This window comes from Myxine glutinosa, chromosome 13, assembly GCF_964187855.1.
Source record: "Myxine glutinosa chromosome 13, kmMyxGlut1.1, whole genome shotgun sequence".
Taxonomy (NCBI): domain Eukaryota; kingdom Metazoa; phylum Chordata; class Myxini; order Myxiniformes; family Myxinidae; genus Myxine; species Myxine glutinosa.
Window position 1 is genome coordinate 33,952,842 of NC_136273.1, and position 21,764 is coordinate 33,974,605.

Genomic DNA, 21,764 nt, shown 5'->3' on the forward strand with positions numbered 1-21,764 from the left:
AAACAGATCCTTGCAACTGCAGACCAATCAGCCTGCTTATCAGCAAATTATCAGCAAAATCATGGAATCCATCATTGCTTCGGATATCAAATCCTTCCTCTTCTCCAATGGCTTGATCTCTGATCATCAATTTGGATTCAGACCAGGCCATTCTACTCTGGACATGCTGCTTCTGCTGCCTCAACGATGGATGGAGGTCCTCAATGCCAAACAGGAAATCAGAGCCGTCTCCCTTGACATATCACGTGCCTTCGACACGGTCTGGCACCCAGCTCTGCTCACCAAACTCTCCTCCTGTGGTATCCATGGAAATCTCCACTCATGGCTTGCGGACTTCCTCTCTGGTCGTAGGCAATGGGTGGCCCTGAATGGATTTCTCTCATCTCCTCCTCCTGTTCTGGCTGGAGTTCCCCAAGGCAGTGTTCTGGGCCCTGTGCTATTTCTGGTCTTCATGATGATCTCTCTGACTCTCCGGAAAATCCTCTCTATCTCTTTGCTGATGACTCCACTCTCTGCCGCTCCATTCCTCATCCCTCAGATCGGCAGTCTGCAGCCTCCTCACTCTCTGCAGACCTGGATAAAATCACAGACTGGTCAAACAAGTGGAACATGTCTTTCAATCCTGACAAATCCCACACTCTTACTATGTCTCTCTGAAAAGACCAACTGGAAAACCCTCCCATCTACTTTCTCAACAATCCTCTCCAAGAAGTTCTGTCGCTCAAGCTTTTGGGTCTCACTATCTGCCATGATCTTTCCTGGGATAACCACATTTCCAAGCTGGCCTCCAAAGCCAGTCGCCGACTGGGCATCCTCCTGTCGTGCAAAGTCCTTCCTTGGCACACCTGAGCTCCTCACCACATACAAGGCTTTCATCCGCAGCTCAATGGAAGAAAGCTCTCCCCTCTGGGCCAGTGCTCCTGCCTCACACCGAGCTCGGCTTCACGCTGTTGAAACCAAAGCTTTTTTTTGTTTTTTGTATCCTGAATCGAGGCTCGTGAAAGAGCTGACATTTACTTCACAAACAAATCAACCAGACAAATAAAATATATAAAAAGAGGGAGCGGAAGACAAGAGAAGGGGAAGCACACAAACACTTGAGAGCACACAACATTTAAGAGCAGGGACATGTGTGGGAGGGAGAGGGCTTGGGGGGAGGAGGCGTGGGAACGGGGGGGAGGGGGATCATTTCAGAATCATTGGAATCTCCTGCGATGAAGCTAACTCCGAGGGCCTTTCACTCACTCACCGCAGGCTGGTTGGTGGTTTTTCTGTCTTCTACCGACTCCTCTCCAGCCTTGCTCCCCCAGCTCTCTCTGTGCTCTGTCCCCCTAATATTCCTACAGGTCGCACAAGATCTGCCAGCAACCCTCTTATGGTGAAACTGCCAAAATCTAGGCTCTCTGCTCACCTTCACTCTTTCATTCCCCTTTTTTCCCGCCTCTGGAATAAACTCCCCCACTCCCTTCAATCCCACTCCTCCCTCCTCGTCTTTAAAACAGCTGTTCACCACCATCTCTTATCTTCCCCCATCCAAAACCTTGATCTTTTCTACCCCTGTTAATTCACCCCAGATACACTTTTTTTGAAATTCCAACTTCTTTCCTGGAAGTCCTTGCAGTGTTGATGTGTTTTATACCTATCCCACCTCCCCCCAAGCCCTCCCCCTCCCACATTTCTCTCGATGTCCTTGCTCTCAAATGTTGTGTTTGTGTCCTTCCCCCTCTCTCCCCATCTTGTGTTCCGCTCCTCTTATTTTGTGTTTTATGTGTCGGTTGCCTTTTTGTGTGATTAATGTCAGCTCTTTCACGAGCCACGATCTTGTATACAAAAAAAAGAAGATCATTAAATTCCAAAATAATTTAGCTGGTGTCAATGATAGAATGGATCTTGAAGACGGACCCTTTCCTCACCCTATAAAATGACAGGAAATAGAGATCCCCACAGGGCTCGTGCAAATACAGGAAATAGAACAAATATAAATTGAATCTGTTGATTTTTAATGCGGAACTTTTGAAATGACATATTCCGCCACAGAATACCTGGCATGCATGCGCAGAAACCTCAATAAATGGCGGCATTCACAGCATCATAAAGTATATAGTGTGTCGGAGATAAGGATTGTTAATTAAAATGGTTCACCAAGCTTCTAAAATAAGCTGAAAATACTTGGAAAAGTACCACAGAGGAAGTGCTGTGCCTTTGTACAACGAAAGACTTGGAAAACTTTCTCAGCTCGCCAAACGGGGAGCTGCCCTTCATGAAAACTCCCGATGATGTAGACTGGGGCAAGGCCCAAGTGTAAATCCCCGAAGGATTGCTACCATTGAATGGACTGTGTATCTGGATTGATTGTTTATGAACACCAATGGGAAGGACATATCTAGGGTTTATGAATGTTTAAGGTAAGTTGAAAATAACGACATTTACTATGCATTATGTTGGAAAAGAGGGTGGGATGGGGGGCAGGTGGGATATACGGCCTACGGGAGCTGCGATGGCTGTCGTAAATACATTGTTTGTTTGGTTACGTAGCCACAAGAGAAATTAAACAACATTTTTGCATCAATGGCTAAAAGTTGAAGTGTCCGTCTATGTGTGTATATGTTTTTTTCCGGCTTTCGTAGATCACGTCATTTTACCACGCCCCTCTCGTTCGCCAGACCTTTCGCAAACTGCAAGCGGGATGCTTCGCAGCCTTTCTCGCATATGCAGGAAGTGATATGTTGGAACAAGGAACTTTAGTGAACAAAGCAACTTCATTTATCAACATTATACACCTCCTAACCAGGCACTGCTTAGTTTTGTCTCCACACCAGTCACCACTACTGTGGCATTCGAGCGGCGACACCGGCGGGTCTTCTCTGTGCTGCTGCCGGCAGTTGAGGCTGGCCAGCCCGGCGACGCTTTAGGGCTGCCTGGTCCACGTACTTACCGAGCTGATCGTTGAAGGCCTTCTTCATGTTCGGCACTGCGTTGAGCGCAGAGAGTGTCCTGAAGGGTTCACCTGCATATGTGGACTCACTTGCTTCGCGCATATCTGGTTACCTTGAGAACGAGTTTCCAAGAACAACGTGAAGAACAAGCTTGCTGTGATCTTCCTTCCCGATATCCATGTTTTCACTGTGGGTCATCTTCACAATGTAGTCAAGGAAGCTACTTGAACTTTCCTTCCCATGAGCAAGCTCTGCTTATCCTTGATATAGAGCGCTTTTAGCTGCATGTGTTTTGTTTGTTCTTGTCATTTGTTGTATATTTTTGTGATATTTTTCATGTTGTTTTATTTTAATTTTATATTTCTTTCTTTTATTATACTTTATTTCCTTTTTCTACATCAAATGTTGTCATTTTATTTATCAGTTTTCAAATTTTCATAACAATCGGCAACGGATTTTCATTAAATTTTCATAACAATCGGCAAACAAACTTTTAAACATTGGACGAACTTTTTAACATTGGACGCTATTTTGTTGAACAAACCAAATTCCGTGTTGACTTGAACATTTCGAAAAGGTTGTGACTCACTCGGAACATGCGCAAGCAAAACACAAAGAGGATCTCAGGGTGGTATTCATGAACAAAAGCAAATTAAGGTTCAGCTCAGTAATCAAAGAATGAAAAATCACTCATCGAGCGACGCTTGCCAAAAGATAATAAAGCAGAATGGCACTCTGTAGAGCATCCTTTTGACCTCAAAAATAATTGGTGGTTGAATTCAGTGACCTGATATGCAAATCGTCTTCAAATTTTAAGTTAATCAAATTAAAATTGACAATTTTAGAAATCTGAAAAAAGTGCTTGACCTTTGGACTATGTTGACCTTTTGACCTCAATAAATAGGATTCTGTGAGACCACCAAATCTACCATTTGGTGAAGTTTCGTGAAGATTGGTTTGAAGAAGATTGATTCCTTTCATTGATCTTCATTCAACCAATCTGTATAATGTAAATCAGATCATCATGTCTCAAGCTTCACAAAGGGTTATGTTGTCATAGGTAGGAGAGCTCCTTGATGGCTGGCGTGTACAAATAAAGAGTTTTCAGAAGGAATTGCTGTTTGTTTTTATAATGATGATGGAAGTTTCTATCATGCAAAATTGCTTTGGTATCATTTAACAGCTTCAAAATAATTTTGAAAATGAAAATACCATCACATGTCATGGCCTTAAACAGTGGACATAGCCTACCTTCCGGCAGCTCCTCCCGCAGTGCTACGCGACACAAAGGGCCACTGTCGAGCGTCCAGCTTGTCCTCGATCGCATCCTGAATGACGAAATTAACAATAACAGGAACAACTCGAGAGTTCATGGAATCCATTACACCAATGCTGTCTTGAGAAACAAGGACATGGGTGGTGCCGACGAGTGGCAAATTGAATTGGTCGTTATGATGTAAAATGCCATAATATTTTGTCAAAGTACAACTCAACGAAAGGGGTTTTGAAAGTGGAACAAGGTGATTTGTGTTCTACATCGTTCGGCTTTATAGAATTTTAAATAAAATAAAGATTTTAAAGGTTGTAAAAAAAAAATTCCGGAATTGTACCGCTGTTGATGCAGTGTCTTTTACATCACCTTAGTTAACACATTTCATTCGGTTTCTGTGCCTGTTGTTTGTGTCCTTTATGACGTCCTTAAAAACAGGAAGGTTCCTGTTTGGAATGATTTTCAATTTTTTTTGACTGCCAGACAGGTAGACAGAGTAATAAACCTGACTCCTCTCTGCGCATGCGCAATCGGGATTAATTGAAGCCAAAGACCTGCTAGACTGCAGGTTTGTTTTCCGATTCATGTTCCGATTAGTGTTCAAAACATAACATTCAATTGAAATAAAGTTGTTCCTGAATCATAAACTGCCGTTTGAAGATAGAAGGACAGACAGACAGACAGAAGTGAACCAATTGATTAACCCTGGTTTTCGCTTCACTTGCGCGGGGTGACAATATTGATACAACGAAAAAGAAAATAAATTATTATATATTCCCTGATTACTTCTTAATTTATTTGATTCTTTTCCAGCAGAGACAGCAGGGAGTAAAATAACAATAAAAGAGAAGCAATATATAGTGCAGACTATTGTAATGACCAGTGGTGGTCATTTCAAATGCAGGGTAAGAGGGAGTGGATGACTTGCTTGCATGACATCCTTGAGCAGAGGAACCCAGCGTGACAGCTGATACGTCTTTTCACCTGGCCACTCTCGGCGTTCTGGTCCACGCCGGCGCCTGGTCGTAGACTAGAAAGCAGAAAGCAGTATTACAAGGTTTGAACCACCTTTAGAGGCCATTTTTTTCTGCAGAGCTTCCCTGCAGGGCAGGGGTTGGCCTTTTTTGCCTTTTTTGGGCACCGTGGTCCCATTTTTAAAGCAATGTTTTATGGCAGGATGCTCTTCCTGCCGCCAACCCTGTTCGTCGCCTCTTGCAACACACAGGGAATTGTCAGTGAACTGGGACTCAATTTGCCGACCCCAGAAGGATGACAGGCTGAGTCAACCCCCCTGGCGTTAATTCAGCGATCGACCCGGATTTGAACCTCCGATGCTAGGATCCCAAGCCGGCACCCTAACCGCTAAGCCAACACCAGGCTCAATATTACAAGGTGTGATGTCGTAAACAGAATTTGCTTTTCCAAACCCTTGCTTTCAAAAAAACACGATTGAGGGTCCATCTATCTTTTACTTGTGCAACTAGTAGGGCATTCGGTCGAGGGCATACCTCTGCCCAGATGAACAGTTTACATTTTGTATCCCACTTTTGGTGTGAGTCATCGTTTTTTGACGAATCTCTTCCCTTCGTTGGCGTGCTCACTCAGCATTGTGCGACATCTGTATAGTCCAATGCGGGACCCACAGCGTCTACCACAAACATCACAGGTATAGCCTGGGCCTTGCAGAGATGGACATTGGCAGATTTTCCTTTCTTGCCTCCACCGTCTCGCGGTAGCAAGTGTCCCAGGTCTTTGCGGCAAATGTTATGGCAAGCTAACCTGTTTGTGGCCTGATGTTCACAGGTGGCAGCTGGAATGGCCCAAGACTTGAGTATAGTTGTCCAAATTTACCAAATTTACCAAAAATTAACCAAACTTACCAAATTTAAGTTGTCCATAGAAAAACGCTCCTGGGATTATATGGTCCTCCATGCGTGTGAGGTGTCCTGAACAACGAAGCTGGGCTTGCATCAGGAAATACTCAATTCCTTGGATGCGACAGTTGTCTAGGATTGTGGTGTTTGGTATTCTGTCTCGCCGGGTGATGCCAGAATCTTGCGAAGGCATCGCATATGGAATTGATCAAGGTGTTTCATATGGTGAAACTGATAGGCCGTATCTGGATCCGGACCTGAACAAAAATCTAATCGGCTTGTTCTTGTCACCGAACCAACTCATCCAACTTGTTTTGTCACGACTCGTCCACAACATTTTGAGATACCCTGCTCACAGACAAACAAATAGACAGGGTTGAAAACCCAACCTCCGTCCATCTTTGATGGCTGGCAGAGGTAAAGATGGTGGGAGTTTTCACACCTTCTCATACTTTCCTTTCCGTGTCCTATCACTCCTCCCTCTCTTTCCGTCAATTTTAATTTTCGCTGTTTAGTGCCCCTCGACCTCACTTAGGCATGTACAGTCACGTGAAAAAGTAAGTACACCCCATGTAAAGTTTTGACTTTCAACATATTTCAACATACAGCTATTTGATCTTCATTTCAACAATATTGATAGATAAAGGTGATATAATATAACAAATATCATGAAACATTTACATTTTGTAGTCCATTGTATAATTTAAATAAACATAAATGCAAATTTCGCATGTGGAAAAAGTAAGTACACCCTTGGCTCTCATAGGTGGTATTGCCCCCTTTGGCAGAAACAACCTCAAGTAGGCGTTTCTTATAACTGTCGACCAGTCTCTGACATCGACTGGGAGAAATTGTTGCCCACTCCTCCATGCAGAATTCTTTCAGCTGTGCGATGTTTGAGGGGTTTATTGCATGCATAGCTCGTTTCAAATCCCCCCACAACATCTCGATGGGATTTAGATCCGGGCTTTGACTTGGCCATTTCAGAACCCTCCATTTCTTTCTTTTCAGCCATTCCTTGGTGGATTTACGAGTATGTTTCGGGACATTGTCATGTTGCAAGGTCCACCTTCGGTTGAGCTTCAACTTTCTGACAGATGGCCTCACATTATCCTCAAGCACCCTCTGGTACAATGAAGAATTCATAGTGGATTATATGATGGTGAGCTGCCCAGGCCCTGATGCAGCAAAGCTGCCCCAAACCGTAATATTTCCACCACCATGCTTTACCGTTGGTGTTGGAACCCATCTGTGGATCGGTCCCATCGGCCGATGGGTCTGCGCCATCTGCGGATGTGTTGTTCACCTTGAAGGAATGTGTATGCATCATAATTCATCTCTGTTAAATTCTGTTTAACGTATTGTATCCGTATTCCGTAAATTGTATCCGTAATTGTATCCGTAATTGTATCCGTATTGTATCCGTAAATTCTGTTTAACGTATTGTATTGTTTGTGTTAAAAATCATCTCTGTTAAATTCCTACCACATGTAATTCCAATGACTGTGTACCTGATTGAAGAGCACCATTCTGTCAACACATTCCTTCAAGGTGAACAACACATCCGCAGATGGCGCAGACCCATCGGCCGATGGGACCGATCCACAGATGGGTTCCAACATTGGTATCAGGTTCTTGTGGTCAAAAGCTGTCTTTGGTTTTCGCCAACATGTCTTCTGGTACTGTGGCCAAATAGCTTAACCGTTGACTCATCTGTCCAGACCACATTGTTCCAGAAGTGCTCGTCTTTGCCTAGGTGTTCATTGGCAAACTTTAGTCTTGCCCTGATGTTCTTTCCGGACAGCAAAGGTTTCCTCCTGGCACACCACCCATGTATATCAAATTTGTGCAGCATCTGTCTCATGGTAGACTCGTGCACTTTGACATCAACAGTGGCAAGAGCTAGCTGTAGGTCCCGTGATGACATTCTGGGGTTGTTAGAGACTTCTTTCAGCATATTGCGGTCTGCTCTCGGGCTGAACTTGCTGGGGCGGCCTTGCCTGAACAAGTTGGCAATTGTTTGGAATCTTCTCCACTTGTAGATGATGTTCCGGACAGTCGAATGATTGATTTCAAATTGTTTGGAGATCTTTTTAAATCCCTCCCCAGACTCGTAGGCATCCACAGTCATGTGAAAAAGTCAGTACACCCCATGTAAAGTTTTTACTTTTTCAACATATTTCAACATACAGCTCTTTGATCTTCATTTCAACGATATTGATAGATAAAGGTGATATTATATAACAAATATCATGAAACATTTACATTTTGTAGTCCATTGTATAATTTAAATAAACATGAATGCAAATTTCGCATGTGGAAAAAGTAAGTACACCCCGTCATTTATCACTACTTCAAATACCTAAAATTAGAATCAGGTGCACCAGCTCAGGTGCAAATGATTAGAACATCGTCAGAGAGGATCTTGGAGGAACCTGTCTTATTTAAACCTCAGACATTTAGTTTGGTTTCCTCTTTGTTGTTGAAGTGTGTGGCATCACCATGCCTAGATCAAAAGAGCTCTCTGAGGCCTTCAGAAAGAAGGTTATAGATGCCTCCGAGTCTGGGAAGGGATTTAAAAAGATCTCCAAACAATTTGAAATCAATCATTCGACTGTCCGGAAGATCATCTAAAAGCAGTGGAGCAGATTCCAAACAACTGCCAACTTGTTCAGGCCAGGCCGCCCCAGCAAGTTCAGCCCGAGAGCAGACCACAATATGCTGAAAGAAGTCTCTAAGAACCCCAGAATGTCATCACGGGACCTACAGGTAGCTCTTGCCACTGTTGATGTCAAAGTGCACGAGTCTACCATTAGAAAGAGGCTGCACAAATTTGATCTACATGGGAGGTGTGCCAGGAGGAAACTTTTGCTGTCCAGAAAGAACATCAGGGCAAGACTAAAGTTTGCCAATGAACACCGAGGCAAAGACCAGCACTTCTGGAACAATGTGCTCTGGACAGATGAGTCAAAGGTAGAGCTATTTGGCGACAGTACCAGAAGACATGTTTGGCGAAAACCAAAGACAGCATTTGACCACAAGAACCTGATACCAACTGTAAAGCATGGTGGTGGAAATATTATGGTTTTGGGGCAGCTTTGCTGCATCAGGGCCTGGGCAGCTCACCATCATAGAATCCACTATGAATTCTTCATTGTACCAGAGGGTGCTTGAGGATAATGCGAGGCCATCTGTCGGAAAGTTGAAGCTCAACCGAAGGTGGACCTTGCAACATGACAATGACCCTAAACATACCAGTAAATCCACCAAGAAATGGCTGAGAAGAAAGAAATGGAGGGTTCTGGAATGGCCAAGTCAAAGCCTGGATCTAAATCCCATCGAGATGTTGTGGGGGGATTTGAAACGAGCTGTGCATGCAAGAAACCCCTCAAACATCGCACAGCTGAAAGAATTCTGCATGGAGGAGTGGGCAAAAATTTATCCCAGTCGGTGTCAGAGACTGGTAGAGTTATAAGAAACGCCTACTTGAGGTTGTTTCTGCCAAAGGGGGCAATACCACCTATTAGAGCCAAGGGTGTACTTACTTTTTCCACATGCGAAATTTGCATTTATGTTTATTTAAATTATACAATGGGCTACAAAATGTAAATGTTTCATGATATTTGTTATATTATATCACCTTTATCTGTCAGTATTGTTGAAATGATGATCAAATAGCTGTATGTTGAAATATGTTGAAAAAGTCAAAACTTTACATGGGGTGTACTTACTTTTTCACGTGACTGTATGTACTAAGTAGACAGACTTTTTTTTACAACTGGAATGAATGGAGAATTTTTTTTCCCTTGATTTTCAGTTGCTCTATCAATGGAAGCCATTATGGATAAAAGACTCAAGGAAAGGAAGGTGGGATAGAACGGTAATAATCTCAAGCATAGTGAACATTTGATACCTACATTGCTGATGATGGGCACGCCAAGGTGGGCCATGTTGGTGATTATCTCAGCATCTTCCGGGGGAATTTTGGCGTGCTCAATCAACCGCTGAAGGTTCTCCTCCGTCACACCTGGTGGGACAAACGTTGCTTAACACTTACACCAGACAGCAACTTGTTAACGACGTAAACTGAACAGAAATTGAAGCTGTCGTTGTGCCCGGAGAGACTCACCATTTTTGTTCAGTATGTACAGCAGGATGACACGGATCTTGTCATGGACGGAGACCGTTCCATCAAGCAGGACGGGTACGATGAGCCGCATCGGGTCCTTAAGTTTCTCACCATCTGCGTCCGTGCCCGTTGCCAGGTCCTTTTTCATGGTAACATGATACAGCTCAGTTCAACAAGTGCCAAATAGTCATGTAATCACTCAATTTCATGAATACAAAAGTGACATCAAACATATACCCTTTGGCAATGATCATCTTATTGCTGGGAAATATTCGAATTGGTCAGTAATATCAAACATATCTGTCAAACTTATCAAATATATTTACTAATTTCGAGATCATTTGAGGAAATCAACCAGGATAGAAATGTGGAGTTTATTGAATTTTTTTAACACTTACATTATTATCCTCGCCAGAGGAGAGGGTATTGCATTTGAGCCCGTTTGTTACTTGGCAAATTTATTTTTTGACAAGTTCACTACATGGCCAAAAGTATGCGGACACCCCTTCTAATTAGTGAATTCGGCTGTTTCAGCCACACCCATTGCTGACAGGTATATCTAATCAAGCACACAGCCATGCAATCTCCATAGACAAACATTGGCAGTAGAATGGGCCATACTGAAGAGCTCAGTGACTTTAAATGTGGCACCGTCATAGGATGCCACCTTTCCAACAAGTCAGTTCGTCAAATTTCTGCCCTGCGAGAGCTGCCCCGGTCAACTGTAAGAGCTGTTATTGTGAAGTGGAAACGTCTAGGAGCAACAACAGCTCAGCCACGAAGTGGTAGGCCATACAAGCTCGCAGAACTGGACCATCGAGTGTCGAAATGCGTAAAAATCGTCTGTCCCCAGTTGCAACACTCACGGCGGAGTTCCAAACTGCCACTGGAAGCAATGAGAACTGCGGTCAACTGTAAGTGGTCAACTGTAAGCCTTAAAAAAAACCCCACTGAAAACACGTCCTGGTGAAGGTCTGCAATCTCTGATTGCTCTTTCTCGTTTGCTAATTACTATCCCCACCCGGGTCATACTATCCTCTGCAGCTAAAGTATCAAACAAACCCGGCTACGCCATTGTTAGACGAGCAGTCTTGTTTTTTTGAAGAAGCAGAATGTGATGTGTGATGAGACCTGGGTCAATCATTTCACATCAGAGTCAAGTTGAGCCAACATGCAATGGAGACATTGTTGGTTGCCACCACCAAAAAATTCGAGCTTCAGCCAATAGGAGGAAAGATTTGGGCAAAAGTGTTTTGGGACCTTCATGATCTCATTCACCTGGACACCCAGTTTAACGTACATCCAAAGGACAGCACACGCATATTGATGATTCAATCTACCTGTGAAACACCAGTATCATAATTCATAATTATTAGCTGGGTTGGGATTGAAACCCCAGTTGGACAGCTTGAAGGCCAGGGTGCATACCTCCAGGACCTGGGCAATCCTGTCAGCCCATTAATGTTTTTTGAATGAAGAAGACATCAAAGCACGAGTCCTGAAATATCTGCGTGCCCGTCCCATTTTTTACACAGATGGTGTCAGTGTGCTACAGTATCATTGGGACAGGTGTGACGTGCAAGAGGGAAATACCGCGAGAAATGTCGGATGTTTCATCAACCCTATGATACCTTTTCATTTTCGCAAAAAAAATAATCCATATAATTACATACAACATGCGACATAGCGATTGTGAACACGATTATCGATCACGATTCGCGATCATCACGATCTTAGGGTATCGATCACGATTTGAAACACGATGGAATAATATTTACCGATATGAACAGTGATGTGGCTTTTATTGAAATTCTAAAGATACTGTTTAGACTTTGATGATTTGCGAGTAATATGATTCAACGGATGTTTATATGAATCGTTTAAAATAAAGAAACCTTCAATTTCTGATATTTTGCCTTTTCATTTGGGCCTCCCAATTGAACCCCGCCCATGGGGCGGGTACCGTTGCTAGTTATTAATAATAACATCAATTAAATGATCAGGTGTCTGTCATGGAATGTCGGTAACTTGAGTATCCCAACTTATGACCTGAACGTTTTTAATTCTCTACTCGTTGGTGTAAAATATTTGAAAAATAGAAAACTCGTGGTGTTCAAACTTTGGACCACGTGGTTTTCACCGAAAGAGAGTAATCGGATCAATAAATAAATAAATGAATATACAGGTTATTAATATAAAAAATGCATAGGGGGCGTGGCCACATTCCAATGTGACGTCACTTTGTTTGCTATTTGTCACAATGAGAATTCCTGCAATAGAGAACTCTTAAGACAAAGCTCTGTGGTTAAAGCTTCATTCGTGGATTGGTGTGGACGAGAGATGTGGTTCATTTCCATCGTGGTGTTCATGCTGGTTCGTTGTGCGACGTCCCGACCACCACAGCAGGTAAGCCGTAAGCGGGGATTGTAAGAGACAACAGGTACACAACGTACGTGCTCGGACAAGGTACACAACGGACGCACTCGTTTTGGGTCGATGGGAAAGCGAACAGGTGGTGTGTTCCGTGTTAAATTTCTAATGTTTTCGATTGGAGAGGGAATTGGATTCGACGAAAAAACTGTGCAAAGGCCTGAGTGATCTGCCGCGGCATCATCTTGTCTTGGATTAGATAACATGCAAATATGGTCGAGTGCTCTGATCGAGGGATTTCCGGTGCCGGGTCAACTCTTACCTGGGTGTTTCTTGCCTTTCACCCCTTTGTCATGTATGAAGCTGCAAATATTCACCGTTGTATCCCTACACCATGACCGCATGGTATCCCTCCGCCCCAGCTCGGATGGCGCTGCAGTTAATCGGGCCTGTATCGGCAGAGTCAATAAACGCATACCTGCGAACGTTTTTGAAAGAAAAGCGGTAGGCTGCCGTGCGACGCTAGTCCCTAGGGGGGTCCGGGGGCATGCCCCCCCGGGAAATTTTCAAAAAAATGAAGCAAAATGGTGCAATCTCCTGCATTTTGAGACCACAGTTTGCTGAAATATATCAACATATTTTTAGAGTGAAAAAGAGAAAACTTGGGTGAAAATGAGTGTCGGGTGAAAATATTTGCACTTGTTCAAACCTGTCGAACCAGACGATTCGTTTGTAGCATTCCGAATGGGTGTGAGCAGAAATTTATGAGGATCGAGTTACGTGGAAGTGCATTGGATCTTATGAGAGATTTTTTCATTCCCACATCATGAAAACGAAATTTGTGTGTAAGTGACCTGCCTCTGGTCAACCAAAGATATTTTCGATTCTGATTTAACATTTCATTACATATTTCCTCAGCCCCAATAAATGGAGGGTTGAGAAGAAGAAGAAGAAGAAGAGGTAGAGGTTGGGTAGCAGAGGAAGAAGAAGACATATTGCATTGAATCAGCCCTGGCAACGCCGGGTATTTCAGCTTGTAACACATAATACAGAAATTAATTGTAAACGAAGAGTGCGAAACAATTGGTTAAGAAACGAACTCGAAATTAAATACCATTTTGGTATCCAATTCGAACTGACAAGAAACCGTTTTTTTATCGTGACGTCACAAAACGGTGGAATCACGATTGTCGTGTCGCATTGTCGCATTGTTGTCACACAGTTGAAGTTTTTTCGACATGATGCGGCAGCAAGTCTTCATTCTCGCTTTGCTCTCGTCTTTATTTTTGATATACTACCTCGGCTATCTGACAAAACTTCCACAGGTGAGTTTTAAACGAGTAGGAACATTCAGATGTTCAAAATCAGAACATTCAGAACATTCAAATGGACAAAATGTCGGGGAGAGCGTTATTTTAAACTCAATGCTCTGACTTCATCCGTGCCTACTCCACCAATCAATAGTCCCATCTTAGCAGTCCTTGCGCCAATCAATCCCGGAGCAATCACTGCTCTTCGGGGCGTCGCCTCCCGGACCTCCTGTGCCTGTGTGCTCACCAGGTCGGTGGTATCAGCGGTAGTTTTTAATGTCCTGCTTCCAGTTCGTTTTTATTTCGTGTTATAAATGCGCGATTGCCTGGCTATCTGTGTGTGTTGCTGGTGTCATAAGAAACAGAGGAAAAATAACAGAGGGATTAATTACATACAAGGGATTACTTACCCATAATCCTTAACCAATTAACATAACCCCACCCCTCGTGATGGGAACGAAGATACGCTCTTGTACAACATGCGGTCTACTCGATCCCTACTTATGATACATGGGGCTTCTTCTTCTTCATGACAATCAGAGCACACTACCTATGCAAATCTACCTGGGCAAAGGTATTGCCTACCGTCCCCCCTCCCCCCACAAACGTAACATTATTTTCAAAATAAAAACTTTTCAAGAATTTTCCCAAAACAAATTTTTTTAACACAATGTTGGGCTTCTGCCAATTTAGATGACCTTTTGACCTCTGTAGACATAAATTTAATTTATTGCTAAGCTATTATGTTTCTACTTTGTGCTTATACAACTTATTTCACACGAAGATTGTTAATAAAGGAGTATAAGTTGTGGGTGGAATGGTGCTGTAGCGGTTACCGCTGGATGCACACAATCGCCTTGCACCGGCCAGAACACGGCCAGACGCGCCTCTCCCGGGCATGCCCGGACTCACTGTTCCCGGGCACGCCCGAACCTCCCGGGCACGCCCGGTCTCGTCTTTCCCGGGCTCGCCCGAACCTCCCGGGCACGCCCGGTCTCGCCTTTCCAGGGCTCGCCCAGAGCGTCCGGGCATGCCCGCTATCGCCTTTCCAGGGCTCGCCCAGAGCGTCCGGGCATGCCCGCTATCGCCTTTCCAGGGCTCGCCCGAACCTCCCGGGCATGCCCGCTCTCGCCTTTCCAGGACTCGCCCGAACCTCCCGGGCATGCCCGCTCTCGCCTTTCCAGGGCTCGCCCAGAGCGTCCGGGCATGCCCGCTATCGCCTTTCCAGGGCTCGCCCAGAGCGTCCGGGCATGCCCGCTATCGCCTTTCCAGGGCACGCCCAGAGCGTCCGGGCATGCCCGCTATCGCCTTTCCAGGGCACGCCCAGAGCGTCCGGGCATGCCCGCTATCGCCTTTCCAGGGCACGCCCAGAGCGTCCGGGCATGCCCGCTATCGCCTTTCCAGGGCTCGCCCAGAGCGTCCGGGCATGCCCGCTATCGCCTTTCCAGGGCTCGCCCAGAGCGTCCGGGCATGCCCGCTATCGCCTTTCCAGGGCACGCCCAGAGCGTCCGGGCATGCCCGCTATCGCCTTTCCAGGGCACGCCCAGAGCGTCCGGGCATGCCCGCTATCGCCTTTCCAGGGCACGCCCAGAGCGTCCGGGCATGCCCGCTATCGCCTTTCCAGGGCTCGCCCAGAGCGTCCGGGCATGCCCGCTATCGCCTTTCCAGGGCTCGCCCAGAGCGCCCGGGCACGCCCAGCCTCGACTTGCCAGGCCGCAGCCAAACACGCCCGGGCAGGTCCAGACTCGCCTTTCCAAGGCTCGCCCTTGACACCCGGGCATGCCCGGTATAGCTTTTGCCGGGCAAACTTCCCGACATAAATGTGTATATATATTGCTGCCCGCTAAACGGGCTTGAGAGAATACCTGAGCTGTTTTGTTTCAATAAAGCAACTCGGACGAATTCCGTCTTTGGTCGCGTCAATTCTTTCCACTCGCGTTGGAGCGCAGTTCCTTCAGTGCCAAACTTCATTTCCCCTACTCCTGAAAAAGGAGACGTTTTAAGACTTGATCCCGGTATTTTTAAAATACCTGTATATATATATATATATAAGACATGTTTAATGATGATAGAGTATTGTGATGCAGTTTCTGATTCAGGAGACCTTAAATCACCAGAAACCATTTAAAAACATTTTATGTGCACAATTTCATGTACCGATCTAAAATATATGCATCTGGCAACTGGACTATGAAATATAGGTCCCAGAATGCTTTGCCTCCATTCCCTTTGGATTTCCTCTCATCAAAACACAGTTAAATAGTTTATTCAGGACCTGAACCCCATATTCACCGAGGCAGGTCCATACTTCACTCGTATCTCATCAGGTCCTACTGATTTGCTAATTTTCATCACTCTTAAATCGGCTGTCTTGTCTTGCAGTACTTTTTTGTACAAATCAAAGATTCCAGGAGCAGCGTTTAAAAAGGAGTAGGTCAGTGAGTGTTGGTACACAGTTTAAATCCCATATCCAATCTTCCTTGTCTGACATTTAAATCGTTGCGATCCATCTTTGCCATGAGGATGTGATGAGCAATATAAAGAGATTTATCTTCAGTTGGAAACTTCAGGTTAACTTTCCCCACCAAGTGAAGTTGGAATTTGTCCCATCAAGGCAAAATCTTCTTCATGGTCGTGTCGATGGAGGAATCTTCATGGTGTACTTTTTCTGTAAATAGTAACACACATTGCACTCGTTTGTGTCGTGGAAATTGATACCGACAAACTACATATCAGGGCTGGCAGACCTAAGCAGTTTGTACACTCATCTCTGAGCTGTCTTACCTGTGTTCGAATCTCGAGCCACTGTGAATGCACTCTAAAACACTTCAAGAACATCTTGTTCTTACCTTGTCACGACCTTTTTGGTTTTGTAAAATAATTGTAAACATATTGTATCGTTTAATATACAATTAAACAACCATTTCTCCTTCCCCTGCCCTTGTCTAATTTCCATACATTTTCCAGAATCATGCTGTGGAGGAAGGAGGGATGTCCATGGTTCGTGATGTCGTGCTCGTCACGATCACCTTACTCTTGTTTATAGGAGTAATTATATTTGAACCATCACGTTGGTTCAAGAAGAAGAGTAACAGAAAAAAGCCCTGCAGTCACAGGTAAAGAACACAACTGACTTTTTATCAATATTTATGATGATTTAATCCAATGGGACAAGATAGCTCAGAAATTTGAAACGTGTTTACATAAAAATTTTTATGAATAATCAAAGGTTCAGATGGTCCAAGGAGAGCAGAGGGCCGATATGTCGCTCTACCGTACTTGGGTGGAACGTCTGAGATGGTCGAGCGATGTGCTGGTACTTCCCTCATGCCTGGCACCGAATTGGCGGCACTTTTCATCAATATTTATAGTGCCTTCATCAAAGGGGCCAAGATTGTTCAGAGATTTTAAAAAGGAGTTTACATTAAATGCTTTTGCGTAATCAAGTCTTGGAATTACACAGGTTGATCACAGTATAATGCAGGAAGATATGGGATTCAGCGGCAAAATGGAATGGTGAAAAATTTGTATTATTTAAGAGAAATCTTGGAGGGCAATGAAGGAACAGGACTTGGATAAAAGTATCTTGGAATAAATGTGAAGAGTTTGGAGGTATCCCGACAAACAAGTGCATTTAGCCTGTATAAGGGCAGCCGTAGTGTATGGAAGTGAAACTGGGGCCATGGGGATGGAAGGTGAAAGAAGAATAGAAGGAAGACACAGGATGTCGAGAAGGATTTTTGGTCTTTCATTGAACGATAAATGGCGGAGCGTAGATCTTGAAGAAATACGACAACATTTCAAGTATGGAGATTGAATTGAGAAAGAGAAGGTTTAGATCATTAAGTCATGCAGCCAGAAGGACAGATGATGAAACAATTAAGAAGATTGTAAGTTTGCAGAAAGAAAATGCAAATGGAGATATTCCATGAATCGACCAACTGCCTGAAATAGGTGGAATGTGGTTTAAGGAATCTGATGATGAAATATTTGCTTGTTTTATGTTTTGGGTTCATCGTTCCACACTTGTTTACGAACCTTGTTTAAGTTACATCTGCACGCTTGATATTCCGTATCCCATAGCATTTCAACACTCGTGGAACATGTTTGTTTCTGTTTTACAAAAGCATGCATTCAATACTTTACATGTTGTGAAATACTTCATTTTAGCTTGAACTGAGAATCTTTGTTTTTATCTTGCAGTTTACGATGTGGACGCAAACGAAAAGGGAAAGAAGAATTGAAGGACGACCCACCATTGGTAAACGGGATTCAGGAAAATGAACACCTTGAGATGCAGAAAACAGAGGAAAAGGAAGAAGAGGTTCTGGAGATGAAGGAAACAATTGATTTCACAAAAAAACAAGACTCTGTTAATAAAGAACAAGCTGAAGAACAAGAAGAAGAAGAAAAATTGCGGGAAGAGGAAGAAAATCTGCAGGAATTGAAGGAGAGGTTGGTCCAAAATGAAAGAAATCTGACACAAACAGAGCAGTTGGTTCAGGAAAAAGCAGAGGAGTTGAAGGAAAAGGCCGTGCGACTGAAATTAGGAAAAGTAGTATGGCTAATGGAGGAAGAAGAACAGAAGAAAGACGAGGAAGAACAGCAGAGAGAGAAAGAGGAAGCAGAGCAGAGGAAAATAAATGAACAGGAGCGGAAAAAACAAGAAGAGCTTCGGATAAGAAATGAGGAAGAATGCAGACATGCAAAACAGAAAAAGTATTTTCAGGAAGAAAAAGTCAAATTCGGGATCTGGGAAACACAGACAAACACAGAACTTAAGCAGAGAATGATTGCTGTGGAAAAAATCGTTAAAAACAGGATGAAAAAAGTGCGGCAATTGAAAGATGTGCAGAAACGTACGGAACAGAAGCTGAAGCAAGAAGAGGGCTTTGAAACGTTGATGATGAAAACAAAAGATGAAAACCTACGGGAAAAACAGCTTCATATCGACAAAAAATCTGAGGAGCTCAAAGATCGAGAGCGCAACCTGCAGACATTAGAGGAAGAGAATAGTCGAAGAGAGGGAAAGCAACAGGAAGAACGAGAGGGATGTGAAATGGTATGGAAAACGAAAGAGTTGATTTTATTGAAAAGAGAACAAGAGATGAGAGAAAGAAAACACAATGTGGAGATAAAGACGCAGGAGCTGTTGGTGAGGGAGACGAAAGTGAAAAAACTAGAAATGCTTGATTATCAACAAATCCAAGAAGTGCTTGAAACAACAGATGAAGGGTTACAGCAGCAACAGAAACATCAGGATGTTCATCAGGTGCCGCCCAAACCAAAGCTTAAAGGTGACGACCGGGTGATGCAGCAACATCAGGTGCCACCTGAACCAAAGCTTAAAGGTGACGACGGGGTGCACCGGCAACATCAGGATGTTCATCAGGTGCCACCTGAACCAAAGCTTAAACGTGACGACGGGGTGCAGCAGCAACATCAGGATGTTCATCAGGTGCCACCCGAACCAAAGCTTAAAGGTGACGACGGGGTGCAGCAGCAACATCAGGATGTTCATCAGGTGCCGCCCGAACCAAAGCTTAAAGGTGACGACGGGGTGCAGCAGCAACATCAGGATGTTCATCAGGTGCCACCCGAACCAAAGCTTAAAGGTGACGACGGGGTGCAGCAGCAACATCAGGATGTTCATCAGGTGCCACCCGAACCAAAGCTTAAAGGTGACGACGGGGTGCAGCAGCAACATCAGGATGTTCATCAGGTGCCACCCGAACCAAAGCTTAAAGGTGACGACGGGGTGCAGCGGCAACATGAGGATGTTCATCAGGTGCCGCCCGAACCAAAGCTTAAAGGTGACGACTGGGTGGTGCAACGAAAGAAACAGAAGCATGTTCATTCGTTGCGCAAACTGAATCCTCACGGTGGTGAAGGGGTGCAGCAGCAACAGCAGGATGTTCATCGGCGGCCGCCTGAACCGAAGCCTCTTCGCAGGGATGAACCAGCGGAGCTTGAAAACCGAAAAAAGAATCTCATGTTCCGAGGACTAAACGAAAGCAAAAATGACATGCAGCTTGTGGCAAAGTTGCTCAGCGTTATGAACTTGAACATCAAACCTGAATGTACTTTCCGCGTGGGATACCATGTTGGGAAAAGACCGGTGAAAGTTGTTTTCAGATCCGTCTCTGATCGGAATCTCGTTCTTTATAACAACAATAAGGTACGGAATTTCAATGATCCGTCTCAATGCTCCAAAAACATTTTTATCACTCCAGATTACACTTTTGTTGAAAGAGAAGAGCAGGCAAAGCTGCAGGATCATCTTCAGGAAATGAGGGAAATTGACCCAAACGGTCAATATACCATCAAAAGAGGCAAAGTAGTCAAGCAGGCCAAGGGCATCCATAGATGGTGACCCTCCCTCCTTATCTCCCACAATCCACTCGGTAGAACACATACCTCTGCCAGGCTGAACAGTTTATGGTTTTTATCCCACTGATAGGCCAAATCAGGATTCGGACCTGAACCACAATCAAATCATTTCGTCCGTGTCACATACCCAACCTCTCCACAAAATTTCGTCCAAATCCGTCCACAACTTTTTGAGACATCTTGTTCACAAACAATCAGACAAAAAACAGACAGAGGTGAAATCATAACCTCCATCCACCTTCGGTGGCAGAGGTAAAAAAATAAAAGAAAAAAGAAGAGGATAATGTACATATGAAGACAATGTACTCCGCCATATGAAGACCTCACAGTGAAGACCTGCTGTAAAGGAAGCCCAGCCGTCATGTCGGGCTGCAACAACAACAGTTCAGTTTTGTCCTCCAACGACAACAGAGGACCTGATGGAAGGGAATCCCAGGCGTGATGACTGGCAGCAACAACATGACCTACAACAGGTAAGCCCTCCTCAATACTATGGGGCAGGTGAGATGAACACACTGGGTGCAAACACAACCAACACAAAGATGAAGACATTAAATTTGAAATAAATTTGGCACTTCTTCTTTTACAGACATTACTGTTCGTGCTTCCTTTGATGAAGAAGACCATCCTTAATTGTGGAGTTAATTGTAATTCTAATTTCGCTGGGAAAGGTAATTTATTGGCATGGTCATCCCCATGCAGAATAAATAACAAGAACTTTAACTCCATACATTTCTTTTTGTACCCTTTCCTGAACAAGTTATCAGACTGATGAACATGTCAATGTGTTTAATCTTTCATTTTTCATAGAAGAGGAGCTCGTTGCCTCCTCCACACCCTCACCTGAAACCATCCTACCTGTTGGAACGTAAGTTGTCAAGATTCTTGCCTTACATTACAAATTATTCCAGACTTTGTCCAAACTGCATGTCCTTCACCTCCATTGTGTCTATCATTTTGTCTCTGCCTCAGAAATGTTGAACAAGTGAATATTTTGCTGCACTCTAATCCAGCCGATCACCGAACCAATCTTCAAATTTTTTTTTTTTTTTTTTTTTTTTTTTTTTTGTGTACAAGATCGAGGCTCGTGAAAGAGCGAACATTAATCACACAGAAAGACAAACAGACACACAAAACAAATAACATCGGGAGCGGTAGACAAGATGGGGAGAGAGGGGGAAGGACACAAACACAACATTTGAGAGCAGGGACCGAGAGACATGGAGACATCGAGAGAACTGTGGGAGGGAGAGGGCTTTGGGGGGAGGCATGGGAAGGGGTGGGGGGTGGGAGAGGTATAAAACATATGGACACTGCCAAGACTTCCAGGAAAGAAGTTGGAATTTCAAACAAGGTGGATCTGGGGTGAATTAGTGGGGGTAGAAAAGATCAAGGTTTTGGATGGGGGAAGATAAGAGATGGTGGTGAACAGCTGTTTTGAAGACCTGGAGGGAGGAGTGTGATTGAAGTGAGTGTGGGAGTTTG

At 44.1% G+C, this 21,764-nt stretch overlaps 2 protein-coding genes and 1 long non-coding RNA gene across 3 annotated transcripts; 2 read left to right on the top strand and 1 right to left on the bottom strand.

The window, feature by feature from the left end:
- Nucleotides 1-5,086: 5,086 nt before the first annotated feature.
- LOC144888657 (syntaxin-binding protein 1-like) lies at nucleotides 5,087-10,449 on the bottom strand. The gene is made up of 3 exons (XM_078767297.1): nucleotides 10,210-10,449; nucleotides 9,998-10,107; nucleotides 5,087-5,236 (listed from the first exon to the last, which is right to left on the bottom strand). The coding sequence occupies exons 1-3, from the start codon at nucleotides 10,355-10,357 to the stop codon at nucleotides 5,096-5,098; spliced, it is 399 nt and encodes a 132-aa protein (XP_078623423.1). The 5' UTR covers nucleotides 10,358-10,449; the 3' UTR covers nucleotides 5,087-5,095.
- A 588-nt stretch (nucleotides 10,450-11,037) lies between these two features.
- Nucleotides 11,038-20,532, top strand: LOC137438825 (uncharacterized). The gene is made up of 5 exons (XM_078767000.1): nucleotides 11,038-11,123; nucleotides 12,489-12,615; nucleotides 16,857-17,005; nucleotides 18,093-19,161; nucleotides 19,678-20,532. Exons 1-5 carry the CDS (start codon nucleotides 11,038-11,040, stop codon nucleotides 20,260-20,262), a joined length of 2,016 nt encoding a protein of 671 aa, XP_078623126.1. The 3' UTR covers nucleotides 20,263-20,532.
- Nucleotides 20,533-20,600: 68 nt separating this feature from the next.
- On the top strand, nucleotides 20,601-21,498 carry LOC144888557 (uncharacterized). The gene is made up of 3 exons (XR_013621138.1): nucleotides 20,601-20,752; nucleotides 20,869-20,950; nucleotides 21,090-21,498. It is a non-coding gene; the product is annotated as an uncharacterized LOC144888557 (long non-coding RNA).
- The last annotated feature ends 266 nt before the right edge of the window (nucleotides 21,499-21,764 follow it).

Bases quoted from the DNA above. Each gene is read 5' to 3' on its own strand.
- LOC144888657 (XM_078767297.1), bottom strand. From the start codon at position 10,357: ATGAAAAAGGACCTGGCAACGGGCACGGACGCAGATGGTGAGAAACTT. The intron at 10,108-10,209 runs GTGAGTCTCTCC...TTGTCCCACCAG, and splicing joins GTACATACTGAACAAAAATG to GTGTGACGGAGGAGAACCTT. The intron at 5,237-9,997 runs GTAGGTATCAAA...TCTGCTTTCTAG, and splicing joins GCGTGCCCATCATCAGCAAT to TCTACGACCAGGCGCCGGCG.
- LOC137438825 (XM_078767000.1), top strand. From the start codon at position 11,038: ATGCGTAAAAATCGTCTGTCCCCAGTTGCAACACTCACGGCGGAGTTC. The intron at 17,006-18,092 runs GTAAAGAACACA...TTTATCTTGCAG, and splicing joins AAAAAGCCCTGCAGTCACAG to TTTACGATGTGGACGCAAAC. The intron at 19,162-19,677 runs GTGCCGCCCAAA...GATGTTCATCAG, and splicing joins AACATCAGGATGTTCATCAG to GTGCCGCCCGAACCAAAGCT.